The sequence below is a fragment of the Quercus robur genome, chromosome 5 (genome assembly GCF_932294415.1).
Source record: "Quercus robur chromosome 5, dhQueRobu3.1, whole genome shotgun sequence".
Taxonomy (NCBI): domain Eukaryota; kingdom Viridiplantae; phylum Streptophyta; class Magnoliopsida; order Fagales; family Fagaceae; genus Quercus; species Quercus robur.
The window spans coordinates 67,519,610-67,535,933 of NC_065538.1; the positions used below are offsets into that span (position 1 = coordinate 67,519,610).

At 35.6% G+C, this 16,324-nt stretch overlaps 1 protein-coding gene across 3 annotated transcripts; it reads left to right on the forward strand.

The window, feature by feature from the left end:
- The first annotated feature begins 227 nt into the window (after nt 1-227).
- On the forward strand, nt 228-15,771 carry LOC126726784 (pentatricopeptide repeat-containing protein At1g30610, chloroplastic-like). 3 transcript variants are annotated; one of them, XM_050432138.1, is made up of 10 exons: nt 230-1,578; nt 1,759-2,031; nt 2,874-3,065; nt 6,173-6,254; nt 6,384-6,575; nt 7,980-8,093; nt 8,846-8,936; nt 9,014-9,171; nt 13,704-14,135; nt 15,315-15,771. In XM_050432138.1, exons 1-10 carry the CDS (start codon nt 719-721, stop codon nt 15,714-15,716), a joined length of 2,796 nt encoding a protein of 931 aa, XP_050288095.1. In that variant the 5' UTR covers nt 230-718; the 3' UTR covers nt 15,717-15,771. The 3 variants fall into 3 exon arrangements, with proteins under 3 accessions (XP_050288096.1, XP_050288095.1, XP_050288094.1); XM_050432139.1 differs by having other exon boundaries at nt 228-2,031; nt 15,225-15,372; XM_050432137.1 differs by having other exon boundaries at nt 231-2,031.
- Nucleotides 15,772-16,324: the final 553 nt, after the last annotated feature.

A 16,324-nucleotide genomic window follows, 5' to 3' on the forward strand; every position in this document is an offset into this window, starting at 1 on the left:
GAATGATTTTTTTTATTAAAAACAAATAAAAAGAGGATAAAAAGTTAAAAGAACGCAAAACTTTTTTTCAAAAAAAAAAAAAATTGAAAAATAAAGGGGTATAATACGAACACAAAAGAAAGGAATTTAAAAAAAAAAAACATTCAGCAAAAAAAAAGAAAGGAATTAAAAAAAAAAAAAAGGGAAAAAAAAAAAGGAAGAAAAGACAAAGTCAAGGAACCTTCTTGGATTTGGAACGGACACAACATTCTGGCGAGATGGACTGAGTAAACGCCAAACGGGCCAGACTGCTTTTGGTCCTCTGACAGTGTGCCTTCGCTCTCCAACCACAGTTCGCAGTCCTTATCGCCGTGGTCAAACTTTAGGCTCATATCGACTATGAAACCTAACTTGCAATTGGGTCGCCCGTAGCCCATCAAAATTTCAATTTTCTGGGCCAAGTTATTGAGCCCAATCAAAAGTTCATAGCCCATTCTGCCCCCCAAAAAAACAAACCAGAACAGCCCGAGTCAGACAGAGCAACCTTAAATATTTTATCTTTCAGAGGCACTGGCAGGCTGTGCGTGGGAGTGGAAGTGAAACTGAGACAATTTTCCTTGTAGCCAAATTGTTCCTGTAAGTTCAAAAGCTTGTTTGAGTTTCTTAAAACTTGAATTCTCATCGGCTTCCTTTTGTTGTTGTTTATGCTTTTTGCAATGGTATTTTAACGAATGCTCAAATGGGTGTCTCTTATTTTGAAAGAAACGGAATTTTTGCTTCAAATTGTACCTGGAGTTCGTTTTCTTTCAATGGGGTTCTGATTCCTCGGAGACCCATCTTCCCTGTTGGTCTAACTGTGAAGAAGGTCCATGTTTTTGGTGTTAAAGTACAAAACAATAGAGCAATTAATGCTTTGTTGAAGGGAGAGTCTGATAAGGATAATAGGTTGGTGGGTGGTGGGATTCTGGAGAAGGAGCTTCAGTTTAAGCCGTCCTTCAATGAGTATTTGAAGGCTATGGAGTCTGTTAGAGTTCGTAGGGAAAGGAAGCAAGCTGATAATAATAATAATAATAATACGTTGAAAAAACAGAAGCCCAATGATACAGAAAAGGGTCTTTTTAGGACACCAACAATGGAAGGAGATAAAGGAACTGTAGAATTGAAGGAATTTGAGAAAAAGAAAAGCATTTTGGATCAAGAAAAGGTGATAAAAGTTGTAAAACATGAAGGGTTATCTAAGAAGGATTATGGGATCGCGAGCAAGGAAAGTCAGGTTAGAAGGGGTAAGCTTGGTTACAAGGGGAAAGCAAGTAAAGAATTTGTTGATGAAATTGATACCAATGAAGGCCATATAAGTGGAAAATTAATGAAGCAACATCAGACTAGTGGTATTCAACAGAAATTGGAGGACTCCAACTTGGGTAAAAGTACAAAGGCTTGGAGGGTACAAAAAGTGTCAAAGGCATTAGTTCCTGTTCAAAGACAGCGCCATAGTATCAAACTAGAAGGGGAAATTGTTGGTGATGCAAGTTCCTGGGGCATGTTGACACAGAAGGGGACTGATAATAGCCAGTGGGATGACAAATCAATCAATAAAACCTTGAAGGGAGAGAAAATTGGTGCTGGAATTGATAGGCATGGCAGACGAGAGAGGAAGTACTTGCAAGTTGAAGAAGTTGCTAATAATGGGGAAATTGTTAGTGATGCAAGTTCCTGGGGCATGTTGAGACAGAAGGGGACTGATAATAGCCAGTGGGATGACAGATCAATCAATAAAACCTTTAAGGGAGAGAAAATTGGTGCTGGAATTGATAGGCATGGCAGACGAGAGAGGAAGTACTTTCAAGTTGAAGAAGTTGCTAATAATGATTTTTTGCGTGAAAAAGGAACACTAACCAGAAGAGGTCACTCTTTCTCTGAAAGAATTGATGGTAATGGCGCAGATGAGGAAAGAGCTGCCTTCAAGAATTTTGATGAATTCAGTGACGTTGTGGACAAGCCACGAGTTTCACGGATGGAGATGGAAGAGAGAATCCAGAAGCTAGCAAAGCAGTCTGTTGCTCTCCTTTTTTTCCTCGTAGTGTCCCTAGTTTTGGATGAATTTATTTCTATTTTGTTTTGTTTTCAATATAATGTTTAACTCATAATTAGACGTAATATTAACAACTTTTATTATGTCTTGCAGTTTGGTTTTAGTTCTCTCTAGTTAGATGTAGACCTGCATGCTCCAAAATATTGTAATGGGAATATATTCTGGTCTTTTGTTAGATAATGAGGTCCATCATGTATATCTTTATATAGTCTTGATATGTTAATGTCACTTGTCTCATGTGAATCCATGAGCTTCCATATTTAGACTGATTTACAAATTTTATCTATGAGTTCTTTGCGTCGTGAATTGGAATTTTTGTCGACAATATTTTGATGGCATGTTTAAAGGACCAGTTATGAATACTAATTATAGTGGACTGGTCATGGGAACTTTTTTGATGTTGATATTATCTCACTAATTTTGGCAAACAAAATTTAGGTGTTATGAGGAGTTAGTATATAATTTTGTTTGATAATGTGATCCATAATCTGAAATGATAAAACAAGAAAATGAACTTTTTAGGTATTTGTTAAGATTTAATACTTGTGTGGAGAAAATTTACTGCTATGAAGCTTGATTTTTTAGAAAGAAATAATTGTAATTTTTAAACAGTATTCTCTGCAGTTTGTACCCCTCCAAATGCATATTGATGACACTTGCTGCTGTGCTTGTCATGTCTTGGATAAGTCTTATCTTTCTTTGTTTTATGAGACCAATCTAAATATCTCATTATCTAATTCTAACTTATCTTAAATATTAATTCTCATGATTTGGTTAATGTTAAAGTAGTTTATTTTAACAGGTTGAATGGTGCAGATGTAGACATGCCTGAATGGATGTTTACAAAGACAATGCGAAGTGCAAGGATCCGATTCTGTGATCATTCTATATTGAGGGTTATCCAGATATTGGGAAAACTAGGAAATTGGAGGCGGGTGCTACAAGTCGTTGAGTGGCTTCAGATGCGTGAGCGCTTCAAATCCCACAGGCCCAGGTATCTTTTTCCCTTTTTTTGGTCTCTCTGATGAACATTACACATGTTTTAAAAGAGCATTTTCTTTTCTTTTCTTTTCTGTAATTTTTTTTGAGACTTCTTTTCTGTAATTAGTATTATGAATATTAAGCATTTGAGTAATGAATTTTGTTGTAGGTTACATGTGTTTTGAAATGGCACCACAATTACATTGAGCGCAAAACTTCCTTTAAACAATCAAACTATATTGTTTCAAATTACTTATATTAAAAAAAGAACTACATTGTTTCCAATCATTTTACAGGTTGTACATAAATGTCATGACAGAATTTCTAGAGAAAGTGTTACAATTGGATGATTTAGCTTTAGCTCTCTTAGAGAAAAGAGTCAAGCCTTGTATTCAATGCATGACAGGACATTAATACAAAGTTTTGAACTATGTATTTGGATGAAGCGTTTGATTACAGAGTATGTTCTAATGGGTTTAGAGTTGGTAGAATGGATTAAAATGGATCTGATCAGGGTGGGATTGATGATCTTGTGTAGTTAGTTGCACTGTTTGATTACAGAGTATGTTCTAATGGGTTTAGAGTTGGTAGAATGGATTAAAATGGATCTGATCAGGGTGGGATTGATGATCTTGTGTAGTTAGTTGCACTTTTTGTCGTTATGTCAACTGCATCAGAGCAGGCCATGGTAATTGTTGTTGTGGTGTTAGGATTTACTAACATTAGCCCTGGTTGATGATGTTACTGTTGCATAGAAGTTGCAATATTGATGGCGAAGGTGGTAGTGGCTTTGGTGGTAATGGTCCTCAAGGAGGTACCAATCAAAACTTGAATCTTCAGCAGTCATCTTTAGGAAGCTACTTCTCTCTCTCTCTTTTTTTTGGGATAGGTGCCATCTTTTGAAGGCCATTCCTTTAGAGATTCCTATTTATTAATGAAAATCTTTATTACTTATAAAAATATAGAGGTACCAATAAAATAAAGGTCCTGATGGAGGTCCTTGCATATTTATGAGGAAAATCTGTTTTGAACTTGCTTCAACCAATTTTTGGCTTGTTTGAGTAGTTATAAAATAGTTTATCCTTATACATACATAATAGGTTTGCCCATATAGATGGACAAATTATACTTTTCCACAATAAAGTATCACCTCGATTATACCTAACCCCTTGAACTATTGAAACACACAATCAACACCCCAATTTAAAAAATACGTTATACTTAATTCTCTGCTGTTTGTTTTAATGTTAACTCTAACAAAATTCAGTATTGAAATACCAATTTACCCCCTAGTTTTTTGTTTTGGATAGAGGGGTAAATAGGTCTTTCAATGTTAAAATCTGTCAGACATAACACAAAATTAGACTGCAGGGCGGAAATTGAAACAAATTTATAACTTTGTGGGGTCAAGCATGTACTTAGATAGTTCAGGGAGGTAGGTGTAATTGGGGTAATAGTTTAGGGTGGAAAAGTGTAATGTATGTATGTATGTATGTGTATTTACATACATACATATATGTCTAGTACATATATCTTTTTCTTTTGGTCTTTTTGGTGAACTTTTAAGGAAAAGGTTATTACAATGCTTCTTGATTGCAATGCCAAACAGCCCTTAAATGATTTTCTGAAGTACATTTACTCGTGTACTCATGCAAGAATGTTTCTCATATTGTTATTTTGTGCCAGTATCTTTATCTTTTTGTCTATATAGTTGTATTGGCTCGGATTTATATTTATGTTGCAAGGAATATCAAAATAAAAACCCCTAATTGGTAAGTATATTGAAGTTCACTCTATATAAAAAAAAATAAGAGCCTGCTAGATTCAGTTAAGGAGCTTATGTAAGAATTAAGACCCCAAAAATATTTCAAACAAGGTTGATAAGGCAAGGCAATAAGTTTCAATGCTCAACAAACAAAATAATATACGTGATTATTATTACTATTGTTAGTAAGTACTAGATTGTCATATGTTCTTGCGATAGATTGGTGTTTTAAGTATAATTTTATTTTATTTCTATTAGTGGTGTGATCTAGGTTAACAATACTTGTATGGAAGTCTTTTTTTTTTTTTTTTTTTTTTTTTTATAGGTAATGGAAAATTTTATTAAGAAAAAAATAGCCAACCCGAGTACATTGGGGATGTACTGTGGGGGCAAAAATCAAGAACCAAAATTATAATAATCAAGTAAAACAAGAAAAACAAGAAGGGAAAAACAAGAAAAATGCGACAGAGCCACACTCCGTACAAGGAGAATATGTAAGAAAAAAGACTTAATCTTTGACAAGACCGCTCACAGCCATCAAAGCATCTTGCATTTCTTTCACTCCAAATACACCACATCTAGCAATGCGGCACAAGTCTCCAAAAATCAATATTGCGGTGTCTCCGAATTTACCTTGCCAAGACTCAAAGTAATTGAATTACCTTTTGTGGCATAACCCAATGAAGACCAAACAATCAAAACACCAAAGACCACAGCTCAAAAGCTATAGGGCAATGAAACAAAAGATGATCCGCCGACTCCCTACACCTCTTACACATGTAACACTAATCAAGAACAATAACATGCCTTTTGTGAAGGTTATGCATAGAGTAGCCATTCGTTTATATAACATTCTTACTTATCAAAAAAAAAAAGGTTACTCAGTTATAAGAATCTTACCTAAAGAAGCTGACCATGAAAAGAAAGCCACCCTTGGAGGAACCTTCGATTGCCACACCAACCTCCAAGGGAAGGAAATAATAGGAGGGTAGAAAGAAAGATAGAAACCTCTAACCTCAAAACCGCTACTCATTGCTAGCTTCTAACAAACCTTGTTTGGGCCAAACTTGTATGGAAGGCATTTGCATTAACTACTTCCCTATTTTAAGAATTTTCTGTATAAGAATAATGGTGAGTTGAATTTAATTGCTTGGGATTGTAATATCTTGAAAGTACCTTTCTTGGAACCTTTCTATTGGGATCTTTTAACATTTTCAAGTAAGCAGGTGGTACTTATATATATATAAAATCTAGTAAGCAAGTGGTTCCGGAAATACTATTTGGCTCTAGTGGGTTAAGATAATGGTCGTTGTACAGAAAGGGTCTTTTGACTATGTTTCCTCTTCATTTTGTAGATTTATATACACTACTGCACTTGATGTACTTGGAAAGGCGAATAGACCTGTGGAGGCACTCAATGTCTTTCATTCAATGCAGGTATTATACATATATTTTTTTTGCATATAGCATGCTTTCTGCTTGTGCAATACACCTTGCTAAGAGGAAAGAGAAAGCTTTGAGAGAAAATACAATTTATTTATTTGTTTTTGTTTAATTTCTCTCCAGCAACAAGTGTCTACATATCCTGATTTAGTTGCTTATCAATGTATTGCTGTCACCCTTGGAAAAGCGGGGTATTTGAAGGAACTTTTTGATGTAATTGATAGTATGCGATCTCCTCCCAAGAAGAAGTTCAAAACCGGGGTAATTGGGAAGTGGGACCCAGAGTTGGAACCAGATATCATGGTTTACAATGCGGTGAGTAATACTCGATTGAGCTCAATCTGCAAAAGATAATGGTCTGTATTTGCTTCACTGGTGCATACCTGCATGATTGGATAGTTTCTATACCTGTTACATGACATACTTTTGAAGATAGAAATTAAAAATTATTATTATTTTAGAAATTGTTAAATCTTTGAGCTACAACTAAAGTATGACAGAATTCTTGAAATTGTCAGATGGTAATTTTCTTTCACTGATTCTACACTTTCTAAAGTGTAAGTGATTTTTTTTTTTTTTGGATGTGTAACAGACTTTGTTGAATCAATAATATAAGGCATAGGCATAGCCCAAGATATTTTTTTAGATAGATAAAGTAAATGATAATATATTGAGGCATAGCCAAAGTTTATAGGGAGTATAGTAAAGTTATACCGACAATTGAATTCTAAAAGTGCAATGATCAATCTGATCTAAGAGAGTAGAAAAAGACAACCAGCTGTATGCAACCATCCAATCAAATAAAGTTTGAAGAAACATCAACTTCAGATCCAATGGATTCCATTCGCAGCCCTCAAAACATTTGGAATTCGTCTCCCGCCAAAGACACCACATTAAATGGTGAAGAATCGCCTTCCAAATTTCTATGCACTGATACTGCCCCAACCCAACCTACCAACAAGCTAGCAGCTCTGTTACTCCTTTAGGCATTGCCCACTGAATTCCAAAGAGGCTAAATACCATAGACCACAACTCTCTAGCACTAGAGCAATGTAACACTAAATGATCTACCATCACCAATTTCATACAGAATAAAATGAGACAAAGAAGGACAACCTTGACTAATATTTTTCCACAAACTTACACCATAGGGACCAGATACCGCACCAGTACACCAACCACCCCACACACATCCATACTTTGCCTCTATCACTTGCTGCCAAAGAACATCCCGTTCAAACCCAAATCTCCACAACCACTTCCCAAGCAAAGCTTCATTAAAAAGTCTCAGATTTCTGATCCCCAAACCACTAGAAGAAAGTGGAGCATAAATAGTAGCCCATTTAATTGAATGAAATTTGGGTTCATCCCCCATACCACCCCTAAGAAATTCTGCTGAAGTTTGGGTTCATTACCCAACCCTCTTCATGAAAAATTGTGCCATATTTTTCAATATGATGAGTCACACCAGCTGGAATAGGAAACAGAGATAAGAAGTAAGTGGGTGGATTTGAAAAAGTTCTTTTTATTAAAGTATCGCTACCCCCTTTCAAGAGATACAATCACTTCCATCCTGTTTGTCTTCGTTCCAACTTTGACTTGCCTAGATTAACCTTCAAACTGGAAACAGCTTCAAACCATTTTTAATGTATGGTTTAGTTATAAAATAGTTTTACCAAATTATCTCACTTATATGATTTATATGTCTCTTCATTACAGGTCCTAAATGCCTGTGTCCAGCAGGAAAAATGGGAAGGAGCATTCTGGGTTTTGCAGCAGTTAAAGCAACAAGGCCAAAAGCCCTCTTCTACAACATATGGACTTGTCATGGAGGTAATAGCTGCCATTAGTTGCTTTCTTGTGGTCTGTTCTTTCACTATTAAAGTAACACTTTAATGGCATGGTACTTAGTTTACTTCTTTCTTGTGAAAATTGTTTATTAAAATACTAAGATGATTGTGGTTTTTCAATTGATTTCCTGATATGCATGAATATGTATCCTTCCAGCATGCAATTTCTGAAGTTGCCATGTGGGATTTTTTTTCTTGTAGTGTTTAGTTATTATACAAAAGAAATGTGTAGAATTGCTTGCTATTGGCCCAAAACTATATAAACGTTGTTGAACTAGCTTTTCCTTCTATCACAATGAAAGTGACCATTTTCACATCCAATACGATCTTATCTGACTTATATAGTTATGTGCTCCATTTGATATCTTATTTGGGAGCTCAAACATAATTTGACAACACGGTAGTCTGGGTTCATAAAATATGCAACTGAACTGCCACTTCTGCTTGAGAAATAAAAATATTATACTGGGTTTATGAAACTAGCTGAAATCCTCGTTTATAAGAACATTGTTAGAATGTTTCCGTGTTTTGGGCCCTGCTGAGATACATTCTATTTTAGATTCCATTGATTCTCATTCTTTTAGATTGCAACTCTCAATTATTGCTGTTCTCTAGGAGCACTTTATGTATGTTTCCTGAGCACATAAGGTAGATCCTCTTCTTTAATAAATTTATAATATATATGAAGATATTTTGCAGCTTTATGCTGAATATCCCTTTTAATTGCTTGAGCAGGTGATGTTTGCATGTGGCAAGTACAACTTAGTTCATGAGTTTTTCAGAAAATTGCAGAAATTTTCTATTCCAAATGCTTTAACATATAAAGGTATTTTACTTAGCTTCTTTTCTTTTACATGCTATCATGTTTGGTTACATTATGGCAATGACTTCTGTTGTAAACAGTGGTTGTGAATACACTTTGGAAAGAAGGAAAAACAGATGAAGCTCTTTTGGCTGTTCAACACATGGAAAGGCGAGGAATAGTAGGTTCTGCAGCTCTTTATTATGACCTGGCTCGCTGTCTTTGTACTGCTGGAAGGTGCCAAGAAGCATTGAAGCTGGTACTTTTGTTAAGCTATATCTTACATTTACATTTTTTATGTGGACGTTCCTTTTATGTATTTAAGCTTTGGTAGGCTGGCACTTCATCTTGCTTTAGTGACCATGTAGCTATTAAGTGCTAAAAAGCTTGGACAAAACTTCTCTTAATGCTCTGGGAGTTGTATGACTAGAAAAGTTGGTAATTCAAGAAGATAATGCTACTTAGGAAGTAGTTAGTGCTCTCTCTCTCTTCATTGCTGTATTTAGATTACAACCAAAACTAACACTTCTTTGCTTGGTTTTCAATTACAAAACTAATGTAGGACAAACCAGGGGATTTGTCTATTTGTTCTTGTGGTCAGAAAATTTGTGGAGTTAGGGTTAGAACTTTTAGAAAGAGGGGTTAGGCTTCAAGAATGACTAGGGTTGTAGTAAATAAGGGAAAATATCTGATTTAGGGTTGCAAAAGAAGTGAGAAAAAACTAAAATTGAATCTGCCAACAACATGTGAACAATAACCTTGAAGGTCAACATACCTCAATGCACAAAAGTGACAAAACATACATTATTAATTCCATTTATCTCTTAGTACATTGAGAACAAATAATATATGAAGACTTTGTTTTATAGTAGTATTAGTAATCCCTGGCTGCTTTGTGATCTTTTCGCATAAAGTAGTCTTTTTTAATAAATTTTTTTCTTACTTATCCCCAAAAAAGAGGAAGTAGTATTAGAAATCCCTAGTTTAACTAGTAAACTAAAAACCTAAGAAAATATTAAGTTGGACTTTAAAAAAAAAAAAAAAAAAAAGATACTTAGGATCTCCTAGAAATTATACACTTAACTATACTACAATGATTGGAAGGCACTTGCCACCACAACAATGCTCGACCTCTACTCAACTAACTACCAAAATACCCTTACTTAGCCTGACTTGCAGTATTTACAATTTTGACTGTAACTTGTTAAATAAAACTCAAATTAAAAACTTTCCTTTTAACCCTATGACACATAGCTAGACCTTTAAAACTACACAATTTTTACTTCATAAGGTTCAGCATAACTTGCGAAGACCACAGGACAATTAAGCGTGTCTCCCACAACGTGTCGCTAAATGCAAATAAGTGTCTCCTACAACGTGCTCATGGTCCAGCTGGGAGATTCCAATTGTATTGAGCAGGGGTTGAGAAAGTTGGGTCACTGGTTTGTAGCGATAATTGAAAGCTCATGGAGTTGATTGGTGCCCAAATTGGGTTATGGGTGTCTGCTTAACGCTTCTTTCTCTCTTCCTTTTTGGTTCTTGGTGAGGGTCTTTGGTCATGATGCAATGGTGGGTAAGCTGGCATTCTGGCAGTGTTCTGGTTCAGGGTTGGCAGCTTGGTTGGGGTTCAGTGGTGGCTAGGTTTTGAAGCTTTGAGTGTTTGGATTTTGTTATTGTGGCGGTTTGACTTGTTGTAATCCGATTGTGTGCTTTGAAGGTTGGTTCACAACGGCTTGGTGGTGGTGGGTTCTCATTCATATGGTAGGTTGCTGTTTAAGGGCTAGTCTATTGTGGAAGGTGGTGGTTGTGATGGTTGGTAAATTTTGATGGTTTCTAATGATGCTTCTTGAATTAAGGTCAATTTTTTCTTTAATACCAAGTTGATGCAACATGGAGAATGCTAGACTACGAAAGAAGGGAAAAACCTAACAACTCTAGGTTTCACCACCTAGAGCTGCCTAAAACCCTAGGCTTTGTAGCTTGGAATCACCCCCAACCCGGAGAGAAAAATCTTAATTCCATATCATTCCATCAAATTCAATGTCTGATAATGTTATCCTGTGTCCTTAAAGTAGAGCTTCCTGCATCTGGAAAATTAAATCTTTCCTTCTCCACACCTTGCTGGATTAGAGTTTGGTTTTATAACTTTTTCCATGTTCTAATTTTTCAGAAATGCTTGATCTTTGTAATGTAAGAGTTTGATGTACAGCCCATGTACACCCCCGGTGTACCTGGATCTTTGATTAATACAATTTCGTTATTTATCCCAAAAAAAGGTTACAACAAATAAGGAAAAAAACAATATAATCAATTACATTAAATTCAGAAATAAAATCAAAATGAAATTCACACCAAATATAGTCAGTCAATTAAATAAATAATAAAATGCTACTTAATAGTGTAAACCACTAGAACATTACAATGGTTATAGTCAAGACAGAACTAAGTGTCCTAAAATTATTGACTCAGATTTGAGCTAATCTTATCACAAGGCGATTAATGTGATTATTTTTATGTTAGAGTGACAATTAGTGTGTGAACTAGTAGAGGAATCACGAATGAGTTTCCTTTCCTGTCAAAATAGGTATACATCAAGTATTAACGTTGAGTCCTTATATTTTTTTTTTGATAAGTTATGTAAAATGTATTAGAAGTATACCAGCGGTGTACTAAGAGAGAAGTACAGTCATGTCAAAATACAATGATCAAAGGAGAAATAAAAGCAGCACTCCAATCCTACAAAGTACGATGGAAGAAGGCCTTAATTTCAAGGATATTCCGTTCGCATCCCTCAAAACTTCTAGAATTCCATTATTTCCAAAGACACCACATAATTCAATGTGGCACAATTCTCCAAAGGCCTATGTTCTGTGCTTGCCGAGGGACCCCTACCAAGCTGCAACCATATCAATGACTCTTTTTGGCATAGCCCAATGAAGGCCAAATAAACAGAATGCCAGTCCATAGCTCCAAAGCTATAGGACAATGAAGGAGTAGGTGATCCACAAACTCCCCCCATTTTTTGCACACGCTGCACCAACCCAAGATCAAAATATCTCTCTTCCGGAGATTGTCAATAGATAAGATCTTCCCTAGATAATCTTAGGAAACAGAAGGTTTTGATTTTGGATTGGTGTTGTATGTGTAAAAGAAATGGGGAATCAGTAGACCACCTCCTTATCCATTACCCTCTTGCTTTTGATTTGTGGTCTATGGTGTTTACTTTGTTTGGCATTCCTTGGGTTATGTCGAAAACAGTGGTGGAGCTGTGGCTTGTTGGCAAGGAAAGTTTGGGAGGCATTGGAATGCTGTTATTTGGGTGGCTATGCCCTATTGTTTGATGTGGTGCATTTGGCGAGAGAGGAATAACCGGTATTTTGAGGATTTAGAGAGATCAGTCTCAAATCTTAAACTCTTCTTCCTTAAGACTCTTTTGGACTGGGTTGCAGTGTTAGGCTTTCGTTCTTTTTCTTTAGTCCATGGTTTCATGGACTTTTGTAATTTATGCACTTGATTTGTTTTTGTCCCTGATGTATAGTTCCTATATACTCAGGTGAAATCCTTCTTCTTTTTAATATATTTTATTACTTATATATAAAAAAAAAAAAAAAAAAGATCTTCCCTAGTGCAGCAGTTGAAGAAAAGTAGGGAACCCTAGATGGGACTTTCGAACACCACACCATCTTTCATAGGAAGGACAGACCATTAGGTGAGGATAGGGAATGATAATAATAGTGAGTCCTTATCTCTTTGCACTAGTTATAGATGATTTTATTAGATCGATTCAGGATGAGATTCCTTTGTATTTGTTTTTTTGCGGATGATTTCGTGTTAGTTGATGACACGAGGGTAGGAATTAATTTCAAGTTGGAAGTTTGGAGACTTCGGAATCTAGAGGGCCTTAGGTTGAGTGGGACTAGAACTGAGTATGTAGATTGCAATTTTAGTAAAAGTAGAAAACCGGTATTTTGGATTAATAATTTACAGGGATAAAGAGATTGAGGTGGGCGTGATTCATATAATAAGAGGGGGAAAGATTACATATAACCAATCCCCCATTGGTTAATGAGAATCCATGGCCAATTCCAATTTATTGGGATTAAGCCGTAGTTAAGTTTAATTGAATTGAGTTGAGTTGAGTGTGAGCTATCTTAATTAATATTATAGGATTTCATTGTCTTGAGTGTTGATGAATCATTGGCTAATCTATATAATGTTTGAACTATTGTTCTCCCTTGTCTACCTTTCATAGTGGTTCCTTACTAATTGTTTTCTTTTTTTTTTGGCATATCATACACTTTCACTTATAGTTTATTTTCACATAGCGTGCTTTCCCTATCACATAATAAAGTATAATATATGCAAGGTGGATGAGCAGCATTACCTCTGGATCAAGCCACTTAAGTTTTTTTTTTTTTTTTTTGGGGGGGGGGGGGGGGGGTGAGTGTGCTGGTCAAAATATACAGGTTTCTTTCTGCTTCTTTGATCCGCAAACTAAATGGAATGCAATATAGCATATAATGTGGGACCTTTGTTTTTTGTCCTACCCAGTACAACATTCCTACAGTACCCTTGGCCCTTTTCTTGGGATTTTCTGTTCCACATATTAACAAAAGTCACATGTGAGTACTAAGCTGATAATTTTATTGTCAGTCATCTACAAGAAGTGTATGGATGATTACAATGTTAGCATCTGGCTGAGCTATTTTCCTAGAATGTGTGTGTGTGTGTATTCATTCATGGTTGCAGCTGAGAGTTTGATCACCTTTTTCACGTTCATTATTTTGACAGATGGAGAAAATATGTAAGGTCGCAAATAAGCCTCTAGTAGTGACTTACACTGGCTTAATTCAAGCTTGTATTGACTCGGGAAACATTGAAGATGGAGCTTACATTTTCAAAGAAATGCAAAACTTTTGCTCCCCAAATCTTGTTAGTTGTAATATAATGTTGAAAGCTTACCTAGAACATGGGATGTTTGAAGAAGCAAAAAAGCTGTTCAATATGATGTCAGAGGATAGGAACCATATCAGCAGGAAATCTGATTATAGGGCTCGTGTGATACCAGATATCTACACATTCAACACCATGTTGGATGCATGCATTGCAGAAAAAAGGTGGGATGATTTTGAGAATATTTACAGAGGGATGCTGCACCATGGTTTTCACTTCAATGCAAAACGTCATCTTCGGATGATATTAAATGCTTCTGGAGCTGTAAAGGTATCTTCCCTTCCCCCCTTTATTCTATTTTATGGCATAAGGTTAATGCTTAGGATAGAATATAATGGTGGAAATAATCTGTGTCTGACTCTGATTAGTTGATTGAGGATCCATAGCCCACCCTGAAATTTTGAAATTTTGAGAGTAAGGCATGGTTACTGCTGTTGTTTTTGATGGGGCATAATACTTATGTGTTATGGTGTTTATCCATTGGAGCGAATGGAACATTTTCTATATATAAATTTAATAGTAAAAACAAACAAATAATATTTTTTAAAAACCCAAATCTGATCCTCTATGTCCAAGATATTAGATTTAGTTCAATTTCTATTGTAAGCGGAGTGTATGTTCATTAAGTGCTGTGAAAGTAACGGGAGTAATTAAACTTTCAGGGATATCTAGATATGCTGCCAATTAAAATGAAAAGAACAAAGAAACTATAATATTGGACTTCAACACTGAAAGAATAGAAAAAGTGAAACTGATAGTATGGTAATGCAAGGGTCTAAACTTTGGTTTTGGGTTATGTTGGAAATTTATTATCAAAGATAATCCCTACAAAAAATCTTGCACACCCATGCACAAACATACATGTTTGTTTGTTTGTTTGTTTTTGTTTATAATTTTTCTCCTCTGAGCATCATGACATCATCCGCCCGGCTTTGTCACCCATTGTCTAAAACATTGACAATCCATACTCATCTTAGTGACGTCCCAAGGAATTCAGTGTTTTTGAAAGATAATCTTTTAGCGATATCATACCAGGAAAAAAAGATCTCTGATTATATACTCTTCATATATATACTAACTCTTAAATATTTTATCTATATGTTTTTCAAAAAAAAAAAATTTACCTATATCATTCAAGAGTGTTTATGAAGTTTTACGTATGTACTTGGGTGTCTCTCGTGGCCTTTTTATTTATTTTGTTCTTATTTTTGTGCACATGCATGCATGCTTACACACAGATGTGAGTTCCAGAATAAGATGTTTAATCATCAACCAGAATCTCCCAAATGGGGTCTGGCATAACTAGAATCTCCAAAATGTCTCTCGCACTGCATGTCACTTGGTGTTTCCCCTTTGCAGAATACTAGGAAAAGAATCTCCTTGTTTGGAGTTTAATTTAATCTTCAGTTCTATTTTTATTCATTGGTGGGAGCTATGCATAATTGCCAGGGAGTGTTACTGGAAACAACTTGGAATCACTTGACCAAGGCAGATAGGAATCCACCACCTGCCCTTGTCAAAGAAAAGTTTTGCATGAAGCTAGAGAATGACGACTATATGGCTGCCCTTGCCTGTATAACTAGTCATTCCATGCCTGAGTTGCAGGCATTCTCTAATTCAGCATGGTTGAATTTGCTTGAGGAAAATGCTCACAGGTTTCGTAAGGATGCTCTTTTTCGGTTGATACAAGAGGTTGGCATCCATACTAACAGAACTGAATTGTCAAATCTAGCTGTACAGAATCTCGTATCAGCTTGTAAAGAATTTTTTAGGACTAATATGACATTAGCTGAGATTAAAGAAATCGAAACTGTCTGTAGTGCTCAAACTGAATTAGCTTTTAAATCCTGATTAACTACTATTTGTGTTCATCTTTGCCATTATATAACAGAAACAAGCATTGCTACTTCTTAGAGTACTTGGTGCTTAAAACTCCCACTTTTGTGGGGTATAAGAGAGGTGATTCGTAGATAGTGTTACCTTGATAGTTTTTGAAGAGGCTTATTCTTGGACTTAATCCAATAGAGACATCAGACAACATACTTGTCATTTCAAAGGCAAAGAAAGACCCATTTAGAACTGGTTGTTTTTTTATAAAAGACACTTGCTATCCCACTAGGGCCGGCCTTTATTTCTACTTCTTATGGTAATTTATGTAAATCTAAAAAAAAAAAAAAAACAAACAAACAAACAAACAAACACACACGCACAAATAGGGGTGTGCAGCCATCCCACTGACCTGCCAAAATTGACCCAACCCAACCCAACCTGTCGGGTTGGGTCGGTTTTTAGGGTTTGGTGGGTTGGGTTGGATTACAAAAAATTTTTGATAGCGGATCGGGTTGGGTTTGGGTCATAAAATTCCAAACTTGTCAAACCCGACTTAACCCACCCATATATTTAATATATATTTAAAATATATTATATAATTATTAAAATTTTTAAAATAACCAGCTCTT